The 16,999-nt window shown below is 54.3% G+C and overlaps 3 protein-coding genes across 3 annotated transcripts in view; all 3 read right to left on the bottom strand.

The window, feature by feature from the left end:
• LOC309578479 (protocadherin alpha-C2-like) overlaps window positions 1-16,999 on the bottom strand; it is a gene marked incomplete at its 5' end in the record, with an annotated part of 148,128 nt that overhangs the window by 118,841 nt on the left and 12,288 nt on the right. The gene's annotated exons all lie outside the window — the stretch shown is intronic.
• On the bottom strand, window positions 4,853-7,407 carry LOC309578487 (protocadherin alpha-6-like; the record flags this gene model as incomplete). The annotated part of the gene is made up of 1 exon (XM_082291169.1): window positions 4,853-7,407. The coding sequence occupies one exon, from the start codon at window positions 7,405-7,407 to the stop codon at window positions 4,873-4,875; it is 2,535 nt and encodes an 844-aa protein (XP_082147295.1). The 3' UTR covers window positions 4,853-4,872.
• LOC309578630 (protocadherin alpha-6-like) lies at window positions 11,941-14,481 on the bottom strand (the record flags this gene model as incomplete). The annotated part of the gene is made up of 1 exon (XM_082291394.1): window positions 11,941-14,481. One exon carries the CDS (start codon window positions 14,479-14,481, stop codon window positions 11,941-11,943), a length of 2,541 nt encoding a protein of 846 aa, XP_082147520.1.

The following is a 16,999-nucleotide window of genomic DNA, read 5'->3' as shown; positions in this document are numbered from 1 at the left end:
TGTGCCGCCTGTGCCGCTGTGGCTGCCGGCCCCGGCACGGGCCCCGCACGGCTCCCCGCCGCCGCCCGGACGCACCGGCTCTGCTGCCCGGCCCGCGCCGCCCCCCCGCGCTCACAGCCGGGCTCTCCGCCGCACCGGGGCGGAGCCGCCCAGACGCCGTTCCTGAGCCTGCAGCGACACCGTGCGCTGCTCCGCCGCCTCACACGCTCCGCCACAGCGCCCATCTCCTCCGCCCCGCGGTGGGTATGTTTTCAGCCGTTTCTTCCTGCTCCTCTTTTTCCCCCTTATCTCTTCTTGTTTGTTTGCAAATAATCTTTCAGTTCTTTTTCTTTCTTCGCTGGCGTTTTCATTTTTCTTACTTCCTGCATTTTCTTCTTTTTTGCCATATTTAGTTTCCCTCTCGCTTTTTTTCATTGTACTCTTTTCTCTTTCTTCGTTCTCTGTCTTCTTTTGTTTCCTGTCCTGCCGCTTTCCATTCTTTCCACTCTTTTCTCATATCTTCCCACCCTTCTGTATTCTTTAGTCGCACCGGAAAGTCGTCAGTTGCCTCTGGCGCGCTGGTAGAGACCATCAATTTCAGAATCATCAGCGCTAGTTACGCAGTATCATTGCTGAAGTTTGGTGCTGCTCTAACCCAGACTGTTAGGAACCAGCTCCACTCAGCGTCTGCAGGTAAGGTCGGAGCGTGCCGGTCAGCTCTTTTATCGTCTGTTTTATGTTTCCATTCTGTTCCTCATTTCTTACTATCGTTCTGACTTTATTTTTATTTCCATAGGCTCCTTTTTTTCTTTACTATTATTCCCTTCTCCTATTTCTTTTTTTCCCTTCCATTTTCCCTCTTTCCCTTCTCTTCCCTTGTTCTTTCTCTGTGTCTTTTCTTTCCTGCTTATCCCTGTTCTAGGTCTTTTCCCTCCTGCTCTTCTGTTTCCATCTTGTCTCTTGTGATCTTTTTTTTTCCTTCACTAAAATATTTTCCAAATCCTCGCAGTTTGGGAATATCTCTCTTTCTTCTTCTTTGAACTGATTCTTTCCCATACCACTTTGTTCGGCTGGTTTTTGGGGTTTTTGTTAATCTTCTTTCTACATCCTTCTTCCTTTCTCTTCTCCCTTACTCTCCTCCTTTCTTGTCGTTGCCTCCCCTTCTCTTCTACTTCCATACATATATCTTCTGTACATTCTTTCCTTCAACAAAACATTTTTAAAATACCCACGGCAGCCCTGCCATGAACTACAGACATGCCCTTGGGCCAGAGTCTCATTTCTCCTCTCTGCCACCTCCTACCCCTGTAGACAGGAAACAACTTACTTGCCGTCCATGCACCTGCAACTTCCCCTTCCTTCAGGGTGAAGGTCACACTCTTCAGCCTCCAGTCTTCTCAAGGACCCAGCAATAACACAAGGCAGTCAGATGGCAAAGAACATCTCTGCTATATCAAAAGAGACTCACCATCCTCTGCCACACAAGCTGAAGCCGCAGTTATTGGGACATCTGTGCAAACTGCCTTGGAAGAGCCCAAACCCAGGAGAGTTTCTCATTCAGGAACTCAAACCCATCATAGTCCAGCATGACTATCCTCCAAGAATGCTGAAAAAACACTGGGCAAACACAGCTCCCGAGGACTCGCCATGTACCTCGATCCTTCCTGATTCACTTTCCACCTGCATTTTCCAAGTTCTCTTCATTTCTGGCAGACACTTGCTGCCTAGACAGCACACCAAGAACCTTGGTGTCCATGGGCATTAGGCCCCATGGAAAACCACTCAGTCACACTGGAATGATCCACTTGTCACACAGTCAAACAAAAGCCACGAAAGTAACACCACAACATTGTCACTAAGAACAGCCTCTTGACCTCCTACACATCTATTTAGTGAAATGGATTTTGGTCGCTCCTCCGTTCCTGCCTGCTGTCACCCACTCAAGCACTGCCTGGAAGCATCAAAAAAGGTGAGAGCAGGTAACTGTGCTTTATTGGTACAATAGGGTGAACATTCTGCTGATTCAACAAAAAAGATGCCACAACTGAACAGGAACTAAAGTACACTTGTCTCGAGAACATCCACTTTCGCTGTACGACTTACCTCTTCTTAACTGGTTCCTTCTTCAGAAAAGAAATATTTTCAGGGCAGGAAAGTTGGTTTTAAAGGATATTTGCCCATAACATTACCAGTGTTTCTGAGGAAGCTAGACAGAAAAAATCACCTCTGTTCAACAAAAACTGGACAGTGTGCAGTGCCCATTATGCACTTCTCTCACAGGGGAAGAAGGAAGCAGACCTGTAAGCTACAGAAATGCTCTCAAAGTGACACTTAGCTCAGGAGAGCAGAATAGACATCCCCCACGCTGATGGGAAATGGCACAAATATCTGCCACATCGACAATGAGAAACAGGAAATAAACCAAACAACAAACAAACCCAGCAAAACAAAATCATATGCAGTTTGATAGAGAAGAGAATAAAACAAAACCCCTCATTCTGCTGTATTGAAATGCAAGTTTTGGCAACACCTTGCATACCAAGACCAATCTAGCAAGACTAAGAGCAGAGAGATAATGAGGGAAAGATTCAGAGAAGGCACGGCAGCATGATCCAAATTTCAAAAAGCTTCTCTTTGACCAACAACATTCCACATCAAACCCAAGTAATTAAAGGCACGCAGGGCAGATGTCTCCACCAGCAGCAATACCAGAAAGAACAACACTGCCCTAAGATACGCAGAACCAGTGGGTGTCCTGAGAGGATCCCAGGAGAGCAGCACTGTGTGGTGGGACCCTCCTCGTGATATTCCACTGTAATCATCTGTCTTACACCCTGCGAACTGGGATCTCCAGTTAAGCAGACATTCTCCATTTCCTCCCCAATGATGTACTCAAATCCTCCCCTTCTCCCATGCCTGGCACAAAGAATATGATGTAGAGTGCTGCAAATCCATTCTGTGACTCTTGGACTCTTCCCACATGCCAGGATGCTTTGTGTCTTTTCAGTAATTTCAAATACAAATCGAGTTCTTAAAGGTTTTGTGATTAGAGTCATGAACAGTTCTCATCCCAGTCCCCACAGATCTTCTCTTTCAAGAGACCACACCAAGAGATGAAGCACAAGTGCACTCAAAATGACAACTGGGTGGGAGAATTTCTACCACAGAAAACCAGACCTGGGCTGCTCTGTAGATGAGGATGTTTGGTGTGTACAATCCAGACACCAGAAGGAGCCGTGTGTGATAACAGCACACACCATCTCTACCCACCCTGACTCTGCAAGAGCACAGGAAGGGGAAGAAAAGCTCAACAAGATTACAGCCACCCCCTCAACTGCCATGAAAATCGTGTCTGAAGAGGAGCACAGACCCACCATGGCAAGAGCTGTGGAAGCTGGTATAAACGCCCTACAATACACATGGAAAGCAGTTTGAAGTGCTACCCTCCCACAACAACACTCCCAAAGCAGCAGCAGCAGCAAAAACCTTCAGGAGTCTGAATGTTACCAACTCTTATCCAGCACATTCCACATGTCAGGCCAGTGGCAGCACAAGGGACTGTCTCTGATGGGAGATATTCATAACCTCAAAGGACTCTGTGGCCATTTCAATAGCACATATACTCTCAAGATCCAGAAGGCCTCCAACTTCACACCCTTGGAACTTGGGAAAGGATCCTGGGCAGAAACACTCTGTGCCCATCCTGGCTCCTGCTTTCCTCTAAGTATCCTCCATTCCCCAGTCCAAAACAGTTATTCTCCAGAAAAGGACATCATTTCCATTCCTCTCCTCTTACAACATGACCCATTCTCTTAAAAATTATTCCAGGTTCCCTCAGACAAGTCCTCCCAGTGCTCAAGGTCACCATTCACATCAGGACATAGCCGGACCCTACTCAGTGTCACTGCCACATTCACCTCTGTGACAAGGCACAATTTGCTTCCCCTACCTCAGCAATCAATTTGACTTCTGCTTACCCTTCCCAGCAATGAGAGCACTGTAAAACCCACACAGGTGGCATCACATACATGGTCTGGCACACTCTGCAGCTGCACCTTGAGCTCTGGCAGTGTTACAGATCTGACACCAACATTTTCTATACAGGACTGCTCTCATGGCAATGGACACTGATGTCTTGCTGAGAGAGACCAAACAACGTGGTGATGAACACACCAATACAACGGATATCTACTGTGGAGAAAAAATTGGTAGTAGGATTTTTTTCTCGTTGTTGTTTAGAAGAGGAATTGCAAAGGAATTGTAAAGGTGTTCCAAATGTAAATATTGAAAAAAACATGTCAACAAAAGGTCAGGGTCCATCAAGCCACCTCTCCAGCCAGGAATGCAAGTTAACAACTGCAGCTAACAAAATCTGGGCGTGAAACAAAACATGAAAAGACCACAAAGCCTTCCCAGTTTTAATAATGACGTGGAAACACAAGTCCAGCTGGTCACCTTGCCTCACATCGCTTGTAGAGGACACATGACAGAACATGAGGGCACAGAAGAAACCACATGTGATACCACCACAGTCAGCAAAGGCAATGAGGAGGTACACAGCACTTGGGGGACTGTCACCGTCACAGCCTGTCCTGCACAGCTTCAGCAAGCTCGGGTGGAAAATCTACACAACCAGCAAGCAGGAGCGTTGTCTCCAAAACGGAAACCTCCAGGCATCACAGGACAGCCCCCATGGCAACCAGCAGTGATTTCATTCTAGGCCGGAACAATTCACATCCACACCAGCAAATCTCAGGGGTCTACACAAAGAGGTTACCGCACTACCCTTACCCTGCAAGGACCAGGCAGCAGATACAAAGGTGCAATGAACTCACTTAAGCACCCATCGCCCTCAGGCCGAGAAGGCGGAGCCCGGCTAATAGCAGAGCCAGGTTAGGAAATGAGAGAGAAGGGGCAAAGGGAAAGAGACAGAGTAGAGGCGAGCAAGGCGGTGCCACTGACCGTGTCCAGGAGAGCGGAGGGCTCCGGCTGCGTGTCCTTGGCCGCGGGGCCGGGCGGCGGCGGAGGGAAGTTGGGGCTGAAAACCATGAGGTCGCTCTTGCCCGCGCCGTCCGCCACGCACAGGCTCCGGCTGTGGCGCTGCGAGTACGACCAGCTGCCCACTTCGCTGGCGCACACGAGCGTCGTGGGCCCGGGCCCCGACAGCACGGCCGCCCGCGGCGCCCAGCGCGACGCCCCGTACAGCACCACGGCCAGCAGGAACAGGCTCGACACCGCGCAGATGGCCACCACCAGCCACACGTTCGTCGCCGCACTCGCCGCACCAGCGCCCATCTCCGCGCCCGCCGCCGAGCGCGACGACGACGACGACGACGATCCCGCGGCCGCGGCCAGCGCCGCCTCGGCGGCCTCCACCAGCGACACGCTGAGCGTGGCCGTGGCCGAGCGCGCCGGCTCGCCGTGGTCGCGCACCACGATCAGCAGCCTCTGGCGAGGGCCGTCCGCCTCCTCCAGCGCCCGCGCCGTGCTCACCTCGCCGCTGTAGAGCCCCACGCGGAACGGGCCCTTGCCCCGCGGCTCCCACAGCTCGTAGCGCAGCCACGCGTTGTAGCCCGAGTCGGCGTCCACGGCGCGGATCTTCGCCACCACCTGCCCCGCCGGCGCCCCCCACGCCGCCCACGCCCACAGCGTGCCCGACACCGACACCGAGCCCGCCGCCGCCGCCGCCGCCGCCGCCTCGCCCGCCACGCCGCCCGCCTCCGGCGCCGAGCCCGCAGGCGGCAGCAGCGCCGGCGCGTTGTCGTTCTCGTCCAGCACGAACAGCTGCACCGTGGCGTTGCCGCACAGCGGCGGCTCGCCCGCGTCCACCGCACGCACCTCGAACTGCAGCACCTGCAGCTCCTCGTAGTCCAAGGGCTGCAGCGCCCACAGACGCCCGCTCTCCGCGTCCACCGACACGTAGCTCGACGCCGGACGCCACCCGCCGCCCACGCCGCCCTCCCACACCGAGTAGCTCACGCGCCCGTTGCCCGCCTCGTCCGGGTCCCGCGCCCACAGCCGCGCCAGCTCCGCGCCCGCCGCGTTGTTCTCCCGCGCCAGCACCGTGTACACGGCCTGCGCGAACGCCGGCGCGTTGTCGTTCACGTCCGACACCGCCACCCGCAGCCCGCGCCTGCCGCGCAGCGCCGGCGCCCCGCCGTCCTCCGCACGCACCTCCACCTCGTACTCCGACACCCGCTCCCGGTCCAGCGCCTCGCGCAGCACCAGCGAGTACGAGCCCGCGAACGTCGCCTCCAGACCGAACGGCGACGCCGGCCACACCCAGCACCGCACGCGACCGTTCGCCCCCGAGTCCCGGTCCGACACGCTCAGCAGGGCCACCACCGTCCCCACCGACGCGTCCTCCGGCACCGGCACCGACAGCGACGTCACCCACACCTCCGGCGCGTTGTCGTTCACGTCCAGCACCTCCAGCACCACCTTGCAGTGACTCGACAGCGGGGGTGTCCCTTTATCCCTCGCTTCAATACGAAAATCAAATATACTGACTTCCTCGAAGTCCAGGGCTGCTGTGAGGTGAATCTCCCCAGTATTCGGATTGACGGAAATCACATCCCGTCCACTTGGGGGAAGGAAGTTAGTCACAGTATAGGTCACTTCGCTATTACTTCCTTCGTCCCAGTCTGTGGCGTTCACCCGCGTCACCAGCGTCCCCTCTAATGCACTCTCCGGCAGCTGCACTTTATACACGGACTGGTTGAACTGAGGCGCGTTGTCGTTGGCATCCAAAACTGAGATCACCAGCTCCATTGTTCCTGTCAGAGACGGCCGGCCCCCGTCACTCGCCGTCAGCACCAACCGGTGAACGGGAATCGTCTCGCGGTCCAGAGATTTCGTTAAAACGAGTTCAGGTTCAATATTTTGCTCATTGGATTTTTGTAAATCCAGGGAGAAGTGCTCGCTGGGGCTGAGTGTATAGGAGAGCTGAGCGTTCGCTCCGATATCCGCATCCGACGCGCCCTCCAGCGGGAAACGAGACCCCGGCAGAGATGATTCCGCGATGCTGAGGTTTTTCCGGGCGGCGGGGAAGATGGGGGCATTGTCGTTGATGTCGGTGACCTCCAGCTGCACATGGAAGACGCGCAGCGGCCGCTCCACCAGCACCTCCAGCCGCAGCGCGCACGGCGCGCTCTTGCCGCACAGCTCCTCCCGGTCGAGCCGCGAGCTCACCAGCAGCGCGCCGCTCGCCCCGCTCACCTCCACGCTCGCCCGCCGGCCCTGCGCCACCAGCCGCAGCCGCCGCGCCTCCGCCTCGCCCGCCTCCAGGCCCAGGTCCTGCGCCAGACGGCCCACCACCGTGCCGGCCTTGGCTTCCTCCGGCACCGAGTACCGCACCTGCCCGCCCGACAGCGCCCAGGCCGCCTGCAGCACCAGCACCCGCACCACCGCACAACAACGCTCCCCCATCGCCGCCGCCTGTGCCGCCTGTGCCGCTGTGGCTGCCGGCCCCGGCACGGGCCCCGCACGGCTCCCCGCCGCCGCCCGGACGCACCGGCTCTGCTGCCCGGCCCGCGCCGCCCCCCCGCGCTCACAGCCGGGCTCTCCGCCGCACCGGGGCGGAGCCGCCCAGACGCCGTTCCTGAGCCTGCAGCGACACCGTGCGCTGCTCCGCCGCCTCACACGCTCCGCCACAGCGCCCGCGCCTCCGCTCCGTCATGCCCATCTCCTCCGCCGTCTCTTCCAAAAGTGCTCCTTTTTTATTTTATCCTTTGGGCTTTTTTTCACTGCTCTCTTCTGTATCCCTTCTGGTATCTCGCCAGTCGCCTCCGGCGCCGCGCGGTAAACAAAAGAATTCGGATCCACCAACTCTTAATTACGTGGCATCAACGCCGGAGCACTGGATTCTAATCCAGGCGGAGGCTGGTGGGAACCAGCTCTGGTCGGGAGTTAGAGGCATCCTCGGTGAGTAATCCCGTTTTTTAATTTCTTCTCTTCGGCATTTTCCATTCTTAATCACCTCCTTCTGTCATTTCTTCCTAGCATCTTCTTTCTGGTTTTCTTTCTCTTCTTCCTTTCCTTTTTTCCCTCCTTTATCCCCTTCCTCCCTTTTTGTGTAGAGTAGAAGTGTCAGTGACATGCCAGTAAATTCAATTACAGTTTCTCCCTTGCTCTCTATCTACTGCTTTCTTGCTTGCTTCCAATTTTCTTCCATTTCCATCCTCTCTTCATTTTTCCCTTACCAAGAAGGGAGTAATCTTACCATGTCTATGACATTCTCGACTTGGTGTAGGGAGATATTCTTTGGCAAAGGCTCTCCTTCCTCTTTCCTTCTGCCCTCCATCTCTTCCGAGAAGTAAAAATATTCCTGCTTTCCTCCTGTCCATGCACTTACAACTTCCCCATTTTCCAGGATAAAGGCCACACTTTTCAGCCTCCAGTACTCTCAAGGATGCAGCAATAACACAGCAAGGCAATCACACGCCAAAGAACAGCTCTTGTATATCAGAACAGGTTCCACCACTCTCTGACACAAAAGCTGAAGCCACGGCTACTGAGACATCTGTGCAAGCAAGCCTGAAAGAGTCAAAAAACTCAGGAGAGTTTCTCCTTCAGGAACTCAAAGCTATCACAGCCCAGCACGACAGTGCTCCATAAAGACTTTAAAAAGCGTGGGGCAACCACTGGTCCTGAGCACTCTTCATGTATCTCGATGCTTCCTGACTCGTTTTCTACCTGTCAGGTTTATGCCTTCCCTTTAAGGCAGGAATGCACTGCCACGACAACACACCCACATCCTCAGTATCTACGAGCATTGCTCCCCACAGAAAACCTCCCAACCATTCGCAGGATGCCCCTGTCACACAGTCAAACAAAATGCACCGAGGTAACACCACGGCATTGGCGCTAAGAACATCCCCGTGACTCCCAACACAGCCACTCCCTGAGGTGGACTGTGGTCCCTCCTCCATTCCCAGTGGCTGCCACCCACCCAGCTGTGCCTGGAAGCTGCAGGGAAAGTACGAAAGCAGACAATGATGCTTTGTTTGTCCCATAGGGTCAACATTGTGATGATTCAAAATAAAGATGGCACAAGTGAAGAGAAGCTGAAGAACACCTATCTCAGACACATCCACTTCAGGTGAGTCACTTACCTGTGGCATGAGTGGTTCCTTCTTCAGAAAAGAAATATCCTCAGGGACGGAAATTGGTTTAAAGGGATATTTGCCCTTAACATTATCAGTATTTCTGGGGAAGCTGGACATTAAAAAAATAACTCAAGTTCTGCAAAAACCCAACAGGGTGCAGTGCCCATTATGTATTTCTATGAAAATGGCAGATGGAAGCAAACCTGTAAACTACAGACAGTTCTCTCAAACTCTCATCTGAGTTCAGGCAGAAAAGGGACTCCCAACACCAGTGGGAAACCACTCAGCATCTGACACCTGACAGCTGCCAAAATCAGCAGTCTGCGTTTCATCCAACATTACCAACACTTTGCCAATATGACAGGGAAAAAACCAAAACAAATAATGAAAACACTGCAAAAATTAAAGGTTGGGCAGGTCTGATTAGAGAGGAGAAAAGAAAAACAAAATGTTCCAATCCACTTTATTGAAATGCAAGTTAAGGCAACATCTTGAATACAAGACCAATCCTTCCACTCTCTAGCAAGGCTAAGAGCAAAGGCAACCAATGAAACGTTCACAGAAGGCACGGCAGCATGATCCAAATTTCAAAAAGCTTCTCTTTGACCAACAACATTCCACATCAAACCCAAGTAATTAAAGGCACACAGGGCAGATGTCTCCACCAGCAGCAATACCAGAAAGAACTGCCCTAAGATATGCAGAACCTCTGGGTGTCCTGAGAGGATCCCAGGAGAGCAGCACTGTGTGGTGGGACCCTCCTCGTGATATTCCACTGCAATCATCTGTCTTACACCCTGCAAACTGGGATCTCCACTATTAAGCAGACATTCTCCATTTCGTCCGCAATGATGTATTCAAATCCTCCCCTTCTCCCATGCCTGGCACAAAGAATATGATGTAGAGTGCTGTAAATCCATTCTGTGACTCTTGGACTCTTCCCACATGCCAGGATGCTTTGTGTCTTTTCGGTAATTTCAAATACAAATCGAGTTCTTAAAGGTTTTGTGATTAGAGTCATGAACAGTTCTCATCCCAGTCCCCACAGATCTCCTCCTTCAAGAGCTCACACCAAAAGATGAAGCACAAGTGCACTCAAAATGACAACTGGGTGGGAGAATTTCTACCACAGAAAACCAGACCTGGGCTGCTCTGTAGATGAGGATGTTTGGTGTGTACAATCCAGACACCAGAAGGAGCCGTGTGTGATAACAGCACACACCATCTCTACCCACACCGACTCTGCAAGAGCACAGGAAGGGGAAGAAAAGCTCAACAAGATTACAGCCACCCCCTCAACTGCCATGAAAATCGTGTCTGAAGAGGAGCACAGACCCACCATGGCAAGAGCTGTGGAAGCTGGTATAAACGCCCTACAATACACATGGAAAGCAGTTTGAAGTGCTACCCTCCCACAACAACACTCCCAAAGCAGCAGCAGCAGCAAAAACCTTCAGGAGTCTGAATGTTACCAACTCTTATCCAGCACATTCCACATGTCAGGCCAGTGGCAGCACAAGGGACTGTCTCTGATGGGAGATATTCATAACCTCAAAGGACTCTGTGGCCATTTCAACAGCACATATCATCTCAAGATCCAGAAGGCCTCCAACTTCACACCCTTGGAACTTGGGAAAGGATCCTGGGCAGAAACACTCTGTGCCCATCCTGGCTCCTGCTTTCCTCTAAGTATCCTCCATTCCCCAGTCCAAAACAGTTATTCTCCAGAAAAGGACATCATTTCCATTCCTCTCCTCTTACAACATGACCCATTCTCTTAAAAATTATTCCAGGTTCCCTCAGACAAGTCCTCCCAGTGCTCAAGGTCACCATTCACATCAGGACATAGCCGGACCCTACTCAGTGTCACTGCCACATTCACCTCTGTGACAAGGCATAATTTGCTTCCCCTGCCTCAGCAATCAATTTGACTTCTGCTTACCCTTCCCAGCAATGAGAGCACTGTAAAACCCACACAGGTGGCATCACATACATGGTCTGGCAGACTCTGCAGCTGCACCTTGAGCTCTGGCAGTGTTACAGATCTGACACCAATATTTTCTATACAGGACTGCTCTCATGGCAATGGACACTGATGTCTTGCTGAGAGAGACCAAGCAACGTGGTGATGAGCACACCAATACAACGGATATTTACTGTGTAGAAAAAATTGGTAGCAGGATTTTTTTCTCGTTGTTGTTTAGAAGAGGAATTGCAAGGAAATTGTAAAGGTGTTCCAAATGTAAATATTGAAAAAAAACATGTCAACAAAAGGTCAGGGTCCATCAAGCCACCTCTCCAGCCAGGAATGCAAGTTAACAACTGCAGCTAACAAAATCTGGGCGTGAAACAAAACATGAAAAGACCACAAAGCCTTCCCAGTTTTAATAATGACGTGGGAACACAAGTCCAGCTGGTCACCTTGCCTCACATCGCTTGTAGAGGACACATGACAGAACATGAGGGCACAGAAGAAACCACATGTGATACCACCACAGTCAGCAAAGGCAATGAGGAGGTACACAGCACTTGGGGGACTGTCACCGTCACAGCCTGTCCTGCACAGCTTCAGCAAGCTCGTGTGGAAAATCTACACAACCAGCAAGCAGGAGCGTTGTCTCCAAAACGGAAACCTCCAGGCATCACAGGACAGCCCCCATGGCAACCAGCAGTGATTTCATTCTAGGCCGGAACAATTCACATCCACACCAGCAAATCTCAGGGGTCTACACAAAGAGGTTACCGCACTACCCTTACCCTGCAAGGACCAGGCAGCAGATACAAAGGTGCAATTAACACCCAATATAATTAACTTAAGCACCCATCGCCCTCAGGCCGAGAAGGCAGAGCCCGGCTAATACCAGAGCCAGGTTAGGAAATGAGAGAGAAGGGGCAAAGGGAAAGAGAAAGAGGCGAGCAAGGCGGTGCCACTGACCGTGTCCAGGAGAGCGGAGGGCTCCGGCTGCGCGTCCTTGGCCGCGGGGCCGGGCGGCGGCGGAGGGAAGTTGGGGCTGAAAACCATGAGGTCGCTCTTGCCCGCGCCGTCCGCCACGCACAGGCTCCGGCTGTGGCGCTGCGAGTACGACCAGCTGCCCACTTCGCTGGCGCACACGAGCGTCGTGGGCCCGGGCCCCGACAGCACGGCCGCCCGCGGCGCCCAGCGCGACGCCCCGTACAGCACCACGGCCAGCAGGAACAGGCTCGACACCGCGCAGATGGCCACCACCAGCCACACGTTCGTCGCCGCACTCGCCGCACCAGCGCCCATCTCCGCGCCCGCCGCCGAGCGCGACGACGACGACGACGATCCCGCGGCCGCGGCCAGCGCCGCCTCGGCGGCCTCCACCAGCGACACGCTGAGCGTGGCCGTGGCCGAGCGCGCCGGCTCGCCGTGGTCGCGCACCACGATCAGCAGCCTCTGGCGAGGGCCGTCCGCCTCCTCCAGCGCCCGCGCCGTGCTCACCTCGCCGCTGTAGAGCCCCACGCGGAACGGGCCCTTGCCCCGCGGCTCCCACAGCTCGTAGCGCAGCCACGCGTTGTAGCCCGAGTCGGCGTCCACGGCGCGGATCTTCGCCACCACCTGCCCCGCCGGCGCCCCCCACGCCGCCCACGCCCACAGCGTGCCCGACACCGACACCGAGCCCGCCGCCGCCGCCGCCGCCTCGCCCGCCACGCCGCCCGCCTCCGGCGCCGAGCCCGCAGGCGGCAGCAGCGCCGGCGCGTTGTCGTTCTCGTCCAGCACGAACAGCTGCACCGTGGCGTTGCCGCACAGCGGCGGCTCGCCCGCGTCCACCGCACGCACCTCGAACTGCAGCACCTGCAGCTCCTCGTAGTCCAAGGGCTGCAGCGCCCACAGACGCCCGCTCTCCGCGTCCACCGACACGTAGCTCGACGCCGGACGCCACCCGCCGCCCACGCCGCCCTCCCACACCGAGTAGCTCACGCGCCCGTTGCCCGCCTCGTCCGGGTCCCGCGCCCACAGCCGCGCCAGCTCCGCGCCCGCCGCGTTGTTCTCCCGCGCCAGCACCGTGTACACGGCCTGCGCGAACGCCGGCGCGTTGTCGTTCACGTCCGACACCGCCACCCGCAGCCCGCGCCTGCCGCGCAGCGCCGGCGCCCCGCCGTCCTCCGCACGCACCTCCACCTCGTACTCCGACACCCGCTCCCGGTCCAGCGCCTCGCGCAGCACCAGCGAGTACGAGCCCGCGAACGTCGCCTCCAGACCGAACGGCGACGCCGGCCACACCCAGCACCGCACGCGACCGTTCGCCCCCGAGTCCCGGTCCGACACGCTCAGCAGGGCCACCACCGTCCCCACCGACGCGTCCTCCGGCACCGGCACCGACAGCGACGTCACCCACACCTCCGGCGCGTTGTCGTTCACGTCCAGCACCTCCAGCACCACCTTGCAGTGACCCGGCAGTGGAGGCGTCCCCTTATCTGTCACCTTAATGTGTAGGTCGTATAAAGTAACTGTCTCGAAGTCCAGGGGGCCCATCAGTCTGATCTCCCCAGTATTTGCATCGATGCTGAATAAATCTGTGGCCGACGGTGGAACAACAGAATCAATTTCATAAATCATTTCCCCATATATTCCCAAGTCCGGGTCTGTGGCGTTCACACGGGCTACAAGCGTCATCTCTAATGCATCCTCGGGCAAATGTACGTTATACACTGACTGGTTGAACTGGGGTGCGTTGTCGTTCACGTCCAGCACCAAGATCATCAGCTCCATGGTGCCCGTCAGAGACGGCCGGCCCCCGTCACTTGCCATCAGCACCAACCGGTGAACGGGAATCGTCTCGCGGTCCAAAGGTTTCGTGAGTACCAGAAACAAGGATTTACTGCGAGAGTTACTGTTTTCTTCCTCTATTCTAAAATACTCGCTTGGGCTGAGTGTATAGGAGAGCTGCGCGTTCGCTCCGATATCCGCATCCGACGCGCCCTCCAGTGGGAAACGAGACCCCGGCAGAGTGGTGAATTCCGCGATGCTGAGGTTTCTGCGGGCGGCGGGGAAGATGGGGGCATTGTCGTTGATGTCGGTGACCTCCAGCTGCACATGGAAGACGCGCAGCGGCCGCTCCACCAGCACCTCCAGCCGCAGCGCGCACGGCGCGCTCTTGCCGCACAGCTCCTCCCGGTCGAGCCGCGAGCTCACCAGCAGCGCGCCGCTCGCCCCGCTCACCTCCACGCTCGCCCGCCGGCCCTGCGCCACCAGCCGCAGCCGCCGCGCCTCCGCCTCGCCCGCCTCCAGGCCCAGGTCCTGCGCCAGACGGCCCACCACCGTGCCGGCCTTGGCTTCCTCCGGCACCGAGTACCGCACCTGCCCGCCCGACAGCGCCCAGGCCGCCTGCAGCACCAGCACCCGCACCACCGCACAACAACGCTCCCCCATCGCCGCCGCCTGTGCCGCCTGTGCCGCTGTGGCTGCCGGCCCCGGCACGGGCCCCGCACGGCTCCCCGCCGCCGCCCGGACGCACCGGCTCTGCTGCCCGGCCCGCGCCGCCCCCCCGCGCTCACAGCCGGGCTCTCCGCCGCACCGGGGCGGAGCCGCCCAGACGCCGTTCCTGAGCCTGCAGCGACACCGTGCGCTGCTCCGCCGCCTCACACGCTCCGCCACAGCGCCCATCTCCTCCGCCCCGCGGTGGGTATGTTTTCAGCCGTTTCTTCCTGCTCCTCTTTTTCCCCCTTATCTCTTCTTGTTTGTTTGCAAATAATCTTTCAGTTCTTTTTCTTTCTTCGCTGGCGTTTTCATTTTTCTTGCTTCCTGCATTTTCTTCTTTTTTGCCATATTTAGTTTCCCTCTCGCTTTTTTTCATTGTACTCTTTTCTCTTTCTTCGTTCTCTGTCTTCTTTTGTTTCCTGTCCTGCCGCTTTCCATTCTTTCCACTCTTTTCTCATATCTTCCCACCCTTCTGTATTCTTTAGTCGCACCGGAAAGTCGTCAGTTGCCTCTGGCGCGCTGGTAGAGACCATCAATTTCAGAATCATCAGCGCTAGTTACGCAGTATCATTGCTGAAGTTTGGTGCTGCTCTAACCCAGACTGTTAGGAACCAGCTCCACTCAGCGTCTGCAGGTAAGGTCGGAGCGTGCCGGTCAGCTCTTTTATCGTCTGTTTTATGTTTCCATTCTGTTCCTCATTTCTTACTATCGTTCTGACTTTATTTTTATTTCCATAGGCTCCTTTTTTTCTTTACTATTATTCCCTTCTCCTATTTCTTTTTTTCCCTTCCATTTTCCCTCTTTCCCTTCTCTTCCCTTGTTCTTTCTCTGTGTCTTTTCTTTCCTGCTTATCCCTGTTCTAGGTCTTTTCCCTCCTGCTCTTCTGTTTCCATCTTGTCTCTTGTGATCTTTTTTTTCCTTCACTAAAATATTTTCCAAATCCTCGCAGTTTGGGAATATCTCTCTTTCTTCTTCTTTGAACTGATTCTTTCCCATACCACTTTGTTCGGCTGGTTTTTGGGGTTTTTGTTAATCTTCTTTCTACATCCTTCTTCCTTTCTCTTCTCCCTTACTCTCCTCCTTTCTTGTCGTTGCCTCCCCTTCTCTTCTACTTCCATACATAAATCTGTACATTCTTTCCTTCAACAAAATATTTTAAAAATACCCACGGCAGCCCTGCCATGAACTACAGACATGCCCTTGGGCCAGAGTCTCATTTCTCCTCTCTGCCACCTCCTACCCCTGTAGACAGGAAACAACTTACTTGCCGTCCATGCACCTGCAACTTCCCCTTCCTTCAGGGTGAAGGTCACACTCTTCAGCCTCCAGTCTTCTCAAGGACCCAGCAATAACACAAGGCAGTCAGATGGCAAAGAACATCTCTGCTATATCAAAAGAGACTCACCATCCTCTGCCACACAAGCTGAAGCCGCAGTTATTGGGACATCTGTGCAAACTGCCTTGGAAGAGCCCAAACCCAGGAGAGTTTCTCATTCAGGAACTCAAACCCATCATAGTCCAGCATGACTATCCTCCAAGAATGCTGAAAAAACACTGGGCAAACACAGCTCCCGAGGACTCGCCATGTACCTCGATCCTTCCTGATTCACTTTCCACCTGCATTTTCCAAGTTCTCTTCATTTCTGGCAGACACTTGCTGCCTAGACAGCACACCAAGAACCTTGGTGTCCATGGGCATTAGGCCCCATGGAAAACCACTCAGTCACACTGGAATGATCCACTTGTCACACAGTCAAACAAAAGCCACGAAAGTAACACCACAACATTGTCACTAAGAACAGCCTCTTGACCTCCTACACATCTATTTAGTGAAATGGATTTTGGTCGCTCCTCCGTTCCTGCCTGCTGTCACCCACTCAAGCACTGCCTGGAAGCATCAAAAAAGGTGAGAGCAGGTAACTGTGCTTTATTGGTACAATAGGGTGAACATTCTGCTGATTCAACAAAAAAGATGCCACAACTGAACAGGAACTAAAGTACACTTGTCTCGAGAACATCCACTTTCGCTGTACGACTTACCTCTTCTTAACTGGTTCCTTCTTCAGAAAAGAAATATTTTCAGGGCAGGAAAGTTGGTTTTAAAGGATATTTGCCCATAACATTACCAGTGTTTCTGAGGAAGCTAGACAGAAAAAATCACCTCTGTTCAACAAAAACTGGACAGTGTGCAGTGCCCATTATGCACTTCTCTCACAGGGGAAGAAGGAAGCAGACCTGTAAGCTACAGAAATGCTCTCAAAGTGACACTTAGCTCAGGAGAGCAGAATAGACATCCCCCACGCTGATGGGAAATGGCACAAATATCTGCCACATCGACAATGAGAAACAGGAAATAAACCAAACAACAAACAAACCCAGCAAAACAAAATCATATGCAGTTTGATAGAGAAGAGAATAAAACAAAACCCCTCATTCTGCTGTATTGAAATGCAAGTTTTGGCAACACTTT

This window comes from Coloeus monedula (genome assembly GCF_965178545.1).
Source record: "Coloeus monedula genome assembly, chromosome: 15".
In the NCBI taxonomy this organism is placed as follows: Eukaryota; Metazoa; Chordata; class Aves; order Passeriformes; family Corvidae; genus Coloeus; species Coloeus monedula.
Note: the sequence above shows the minus strand (reverse complement) of the source record. Positions and strands in the feature narration are given on the sequence as shown.